At 58.5% G+C, this 6334-nt stretch overlaps 1 protein-coding gene across 1 annotated transcript; it reads left to right on the top strand.

Moving 5' to 3' along the window:
* The first annotated feature begins 3860 nt into the window (after positions 1 to 3860).
* Positions 3861 to 5412, top strand: ID1 (inhibitor of DNA binding 1). Its single transcript, XM_075011718.1, has 2 exons — positions 3861 to 4328; positions 4888 to 5412. The coding sequence occupies exons 1-2, from the start codon at positions 3933 to 3935 to the stop codon at positions 4927 to 4929; spliced, it is 438 nt and encodes a 145-aa protein (XP_074867819.1). The 5' UTR covers positions 3861 to 3932; the 3' UTR covers positions 4930 to 5412.
* The last annotated feature ends 922 nt before the right edge of the window (positions 5413 to 6334 follow it).

The raw sequence follows: 6334 nt of genomic DNA, 5'->3' as shown, positions 1-6334 counted from the left end.
GAAGGAGCAGCCCCAACCCTGCATGCTGCAGCTTCAGTTACAGCCTGGCTCATCTCTGCATGCCCTTTAGGTGGGGCAACTTCCTTCTTGTTAATTCTATTCTTGCCACTGTTTCCAGCCCCACCCCAGTGGAAAAGGAGCTGACTTTCCAACAGGCCGCTCCAGCTCCTCCAGGACATCTCCGGGGGATGAAGGGCTTTGCACGCTGACAAGGATCTGGGCTGAGCTCTCCTAGCATTGTTGAGTCAGGTCCAAGTCTCAATTCAGACAAAGTCCGGCCAAGTTGTAAACCTCTGCAAACGAGGAGCCATCATGGAAATGTTGACAGGTGCTGCAGTAACCCTGACAGGGGCCCACTCCAGCACCCCAAGCTACTGCTATGCAGGGTGAGTCATGAGCCTGCTCTGGTTCTTCTGTCCAAGGCAGAGACCAAGCCAGCTGGGAAGCCAGCCTCTCCATTTCAGTCTCATGGCCAGCAGCGGTCAGAGCCCTAGGAAGTGCTTTGCAATGCCTATGCCTAAAGTTGGCTCTGCCTCGGGTAGCAGGCTCCTGTCTCCTCCTCCTGATGCATCTTGCAGAAAAGTTAGCACAAAGGTCACCCAGGGAGTCGAGGGAGATGAAACTACTGAGTCATCTGCAACTGCAAAATAAACAAATCCCACGAAAACCCCCCTCCTACAAAAACCAAACCGGCGCAAGTTTCTGTTCCACGTCCTGCGCAAATGATGTCAGAGAGTAGATCTATAGCATCAAACCTGGACCCACGAAAGAGTCTTGTATGGGAGGAACAGCCTGAGCAATGCTGCATGTATCCGGCAAAGACAAACCCAGGGAGGTATGTGCAGCAAGAAACAGCTTCTGTCCATAGAAATAATTGAGGGTCCAAACCTCCTGCACTAAGCTCCCAATCCTGCAACACAGCCACTGAGCCGCTCTTGCCAGTTTTGCTCCTGGGCGTGTTTCACAGGCGGATGGGACGGGCACTGGTGTCTGACCAGCCAACGTGGGAGCACACGAGACTTGTGCACAGTCAAGATTTTGGGAAAGCCCAAATGCACGCGTGGAAAAGTGGGAGCGTATGGCAGAGACAGAGCTGTGTTCCCTGTAAGCTGCACACTTGGGCTGACACCCAGCAGAGATTCAGATGCTGCCCAGCTGAGTAGCAGAGCGCCCACAGCCGACAGCGCTTGTTTCCATTGGTGGTGCCCATGTGCACATGCCTTGGTGCACATAACAAAATTTATTCCACACATGGGTGGGAAAAAATCAGAGGGAACGCTGGCTGAAGACTCTAGAAAATCTGATAGCAGCGGCTTCTTTTTTTTTTTCCCCGCATATTTGCTCTTCCCAGTGTAGTCAGATACCATCAAAACAGAAGCCCTCAGGGACCCACGTCTCAGCCGTTATGTCAGGGCCACTAAAGACCCTAAAGCTTCAAGATGCAGACCGTGCTTGCCAGTTCTGCTCCTCCTATACCATGTGGCTCTTTATGCTAAGGGTAAAACTGATCTGTGAAGGACACAGAGGTTCCTTGGGCTGGCCCAGCATTCCGAATGCACTCCCCAGGAACTAAGGATCTTTCCCAGGTGTCTCTCAGGTGGGTCTCAATTCATGCTCAGGGTGCAGCTGATGGCAGCACTTGGGCTGGGAAGCGGGTAAATGAGGGCGTCTCTATAACTTGCAAATTTTTAACTCCAGATCTGAAGCCTTTGGAAACACAACCAGAGGTTCTGGGCCTATTGCCCAAGCGGGTGGTGGAGGTGCTATGGCCTGTGATGAGTGGGAGGCTGGATTAGAGAATCACAATTATTCCACAATTATTTTGACCTTAAAGAGCACCCCCATGCTCACCCCCTTCTACTTCAAGTGCAAGGCATACATTTCCGACCCACCTATGTGTACCTACCATGGCTCAGCTCAGGTATGTGTGTAGCTGTTTGAAAAAAAAAAAAGTGGAAAAAATTCAAAGCAAGATACCACATTGCAAACACGTGTCCCCAGGCACAGGCTGGTTGAGGCCTGCTGCAAGAGGCTCAGATGCTACAGTGAGGGACATAGTATAAAGATTAGGCTGTTGATCAGATGCAAATAAAATGTGATTCTGACATATGAGAGGGAAAGAGTTATCTTGAACAGTGCACCAGTCTGGGAGCTGAGAGTTGTGTTCCCAGCCCTGCCAATTTTGAACACAGCCCCATACCTCAGTTTCCCCATCAGTCAAGTGGGCCTAATGATTGCAGCTTCCCACAGCCTCATCTGACTACACAGATCTCCGGTGGAAGAGCTGTTGAAATACCAGTGGCAGAACCAAGCACAGGAGATGCAGCCAGGCTCCTGACTGGGGCTCCCTGTGCACTGCTGTTGGGCTCAGGAGAAATCCAGATGCCCTCCAGCAGCTTCGTAGAGCACGCCCACTACAATTTGCACTTCTCCTGGTGGTGCACGCCCACACAGGCCTTGGCCCACGCAAACATTTATTCCACAACTGGATGGAAAAGATAAGAAGGACCCGTGCTCCTGATCCCTTCCTACATTTTGCATGTGAAGAAATACATATGCATTTGCATTAGAAAACCGGGGCGGGAGGGGCTCTTTAACCCCACTGGAGACCCAGGACATACTGGGAGCCGCTTCAAGCCAGCCCCTATAATAGAAACCACCCCCAGCCAGCCCCTCCCCTACTCCCAGCCGGAAGTTACCGAGCTGCACGCCTGAGGGGTGCGACCTCGGGAGCTCCCCCCCTCCCAGCCAGTCATGGGACTGCCCCGGGCCCGGCGCGCGGCCGAGGGCGCTGATCGCTCTGCCGGCTGGACGGTGATCAATGAGCGAGGGGGCGGGCCGTCCCGTCCCTCAGGCTGCAGGTGATTGGAGGGCGACGGCAGCTCCCTGTTTGTGGTCTCCATGGGCACCGCCCGCCAGGCGCCAGGCTGACAGCGCTCGGGGTTTTATGAATGGGTGACGTCACGGGCCTGGCGTCTTGCGGTCTGAGCAGCTTGTTTGGGCAGGGAAGGCGGCGGCGGAGGGGGAGACGCCGAGGCCCTCTGCAACCCGCGGGCTGCCCCGCGCTGGGGAAGGCACACTGTGAGGACCCTGCCGTGGGAGCCGAGCCCGCAGCTGCCACGCTCCAACGCCGGGCGCTCTGGCTTTGCCCCGCAGCTCTTGCAAGCGCGCAAGTTCCGCCTAAGTAGCGCACGGGCGCAACCCGCAAACTCCCTTGGCCTCCCTCGGGCGCCGTGTGCGGCAGGGAAGCTGGGGGGGGGGTTCCTGAATCCGCGCACCCCGGCCGCTGGGTGTGGCCCCGCTGCGCGGCGAAGCACACACCCACCTCCCCGGGCCTGGTTTGCAAGCGCCCGGCCTCCTGCTGCGGGGCTGGTGGAGTTTGGCCTGACTCAGCGTGGCCTTAGGCTTGAGAGCTGTGCCCCCTCCGCCCCAGGAGCATTGGCTGCGTGTTGCACGGGGCGGGGGGGGGGGTCTCGTGCCCCAGGGGCGTGCCGGCTGGGCCGTTGGGTGTCTGCCCTGGGGAGAGGTGTTTGTCAACGCGGTGGGGGGCTGGGGCGGAAGGGTCATTAAACAGCTATTCCGAGGGCTTGTCACAGCCCTCTGATCCCCCCCCACTTCTCAGCAGAATGCCCTAAAGCTGCCGCCACCTGCGAGACCCCCTCGCCCCGCCCATGAAACCTGCAGCCCGACCCATTTGTCTGGGCCTGTCGGTGTCCCTTTAAAACTGTCTCAGACCGGGCTGGAGGCGGAGGGGAGGCTGGAAGCCACGCCCCGTCCCGAATGTTCTCTTGGATTGGCTGCTTGGGAAAGGACCTGGCTCCGCCCCCACGGCCCCGCACGCTATAAGTATCCAGCGCGGGCCGACGCTGGCTAGTAGCGTTCGCCGGGTCCTGTCGCCGTCGTCTCATCGCCCCCTCCCCCCCTCGTCCAGCATGAAAGTCGCCAGCGCCGCCGCGTCCCCCGGACCCAGCTGCGCCCTGAAGCGAGTGCGGCTCGGCGGGGGCGCGGGCGAGGCCGTGCGCTGCCTCTCGGAGCAGAGCGTGTCGCTGTCGCGGGCCGGCGGCGGCTCCCCGCGGGGGCTGCCGCTGCTGGAGCAGGCGGAGCAGGCGGCGGCCGCGGCCTCGCTGCTGTACGACATGAAGGGCTGCTACTCGCGGCTGCAGGCGCTGGTGCCCACGCTGCCCCGCCACCGCCGCGTCTCCAAGGTGGAGATCCTTCAGCACGTCATCGACTACATCTGGGACCTGCAGCTGGAGCTGCAGCACCCGCCGGCCCGCGGCCAGCCCCTGGGGGGCGGCCCCGACGGGGAGCCCCGCGGCGCTGCGGAGGTGAGACAGCGGCGCCCCGCTCCTGCGTGCTGGCTGTTCCGGGGTCCCCTGCCCCAGGGCCCCTCCCTGCCTGCTCCTCCCCAACCCCGCTCCGGCCCTGGGCTCCGGAGTCTCTTGCCCGCCCCACAGAGCTGCTGGCGCCCCCCCCCCACTTCCTGTGCCAACCAATAGGGCTGTGCTCTGACCAACCTGCTGCGGACTTCCCCAGAACAGTGCCCGGGAGGGGGGCTGCGGCACGGCCCCCTGCAAAGGGAGAGTCCAGTGGTCTGGCTCTCAGGGTCGGGGGAGGCCCTGTGCAGCTAGCCCCTGGCTGCTTCCCTGAGACAAAAGGCCGGCTGGGTGCGGGAGAGGGATTGATCCTTAAGGCTCTGAGTCTAACGTACTCTGCTCGGTCTGGGCTGGCTGAGGGAGGCGAGTGGCACCAGCCGCTGCCCCAGTGGTTCAAGCCAGGTCCCTGTGAAGCATCATAACTAGGCCCAGTGGCCTCTCTTGAAGGCATGAGACGGAGTTGGGGAGCTGCCCGGGGCCTGTGATTTACCCTTTCCCTTCTCTGTTCCAGGCCGCCTGTGTGAGTGCCAGTGACCGGATCCTCTGCCACTGAGAACCGGCCTGGGGCCCTGGAGGACCCCTCAAGTGGAGGAGCAGTAGCTTCTCTCCTGCTCCCCATGCAGGGAGGTCTGGCTGGTGTCCCCTGCTCTTGGCTCCACTGGAGTGCTCTGAAGGGAGAGCTGTGGAGAGGAGATGAGGATGGGACTCTGTACGGAGCCTTCCTGCTGGCCTGAGTGCAGGGCCTTCTGGGATCCTGGCAGGAGGAATAGGAGCCAGGACCAGCACTGTCTGCAACAGCCCTGGCCCTGCAGCTGTTGCTGTTGGGACATCAATGACTCTTGAGACTTTTTTCTGTGTCAGAGACTCTAACTTTATATAGATTTAAAAAAAAAAAAAAAAGCTAAACCTGTATCCTTCTCAGATTGCTGAGAACATTCCTTGTATTGTATATTACAATGATGATACCGAGAATATTGTTCTACAATAGTTGGGAGGTTTTTGTTATTAAACAAATGCTGATTTGTTTTATGGAGAACTGTCTCCTGTAGTTCCTGGGCCTTGGGTCCCCTCTGCCCCTGCCAGTCAGTGGGGCCTTCTCAACACAGCTTTAAATGGTGCTTTGCTGGCCTTGGCTCTGTGACCAGCACAGGTCACTTGTAGGGCAGCGGGGGCATCTGCTCCTTGGACTAGTTCCCAAAGTGGGGCAGGACCCTAATGTAGGCTTTGCCCTTCTTTCCCCCTTGAATGGGATCACCAGGGCTGGCTCAGCCTGATGTGCTGAAGCCGGAGCTCTGCTACCTGGGCCCAAAACCCCAGGGTTTGGGCCTGGGTGGGGGTGGCAGAGTTCAGGTTGCAGGCCCCTTGAGCTTCAGCTTGGCCCCACACTGCCTCAAGTAGTGGGGCTTGAGCTTTTTCAGCTGGAATAGAAATGAGCTGAGAATAGACTGCTCTGGGGGGGTTCCCCTTCCTCTTCTGGGGGGCAGAAGTGCAGTTGGGGTGCAGGGAGAACCCCTGGTCTGTAGTCTTGAAAGTCCAACTTCAGTGGAGGGAAAGTCTGGGTTTGGCTAAGGCAAAAGAACCTAGCAAGTCCCCTTGCCTGATGCCCATGGGGCCAGTGTAGTAACTCTGCTTGGTGGTGGGGGAGTTGGAGTTGCGTATGGGACTGTAAATCAACCCTGGTACTCCTAGCACTGGAGTGTGTCAGACAGGGCTCTCAGGCAGCCTGGGAGGGGTCAGCGGGCCTGGGTGATAGCTCCAGCTGGGTTGGGCAGAAATCACTGGATCAGAGGGTGTTTTTTGTGGCTTTTTTTTTAAAAAAGCCTGTTCAACCTTCCTGCAATGTAGGGTGGGGTGGTCAGAGCCTGGGGGTGGTCTCTAAAACAGCTGTTGAGCTTCAAAAAGCTGCAGGTTTCTAACTCATAAAAGCCCCTCAGTGAGCCTTGGGCTATCAGGCAGCT

Source organism: Carettochelys insculpta, chromosome 17 (genome assembly GCF_033958435.1).
Source record: "Carettochelys insculpta isolate YL-2023 chromosome 17, ASM3395843v1, whole genome shotgun sequence".
Taxonomy (NCBI): Eukaryota; Metazoa; Chordata; order Testudines; family Carettochelyidae; genus Carettochelys; species Carettochelys insculpta.
This window is presented reverse-complemented; position numbering and strand designations above follow the sequence as displayed.

Excerpts from the sequence above, each read along its gene's own strand:
- ID1 (XM_075011718.1), top strand. The coding sequence starts at position 3,933 with ATGAAAGTCGCCAGCGCCGCCGCGTCCCCCGGACCCAGCTGCGCCCTG. Across the intron at positions 4,329-4,887 it reads AGCCCCGCGGCGCTGCGGAG|GCCGCCTGTGTGAGTGCCAG; the intron begins GTGAGACAGCGG and ends TCTCTGTTCCAG.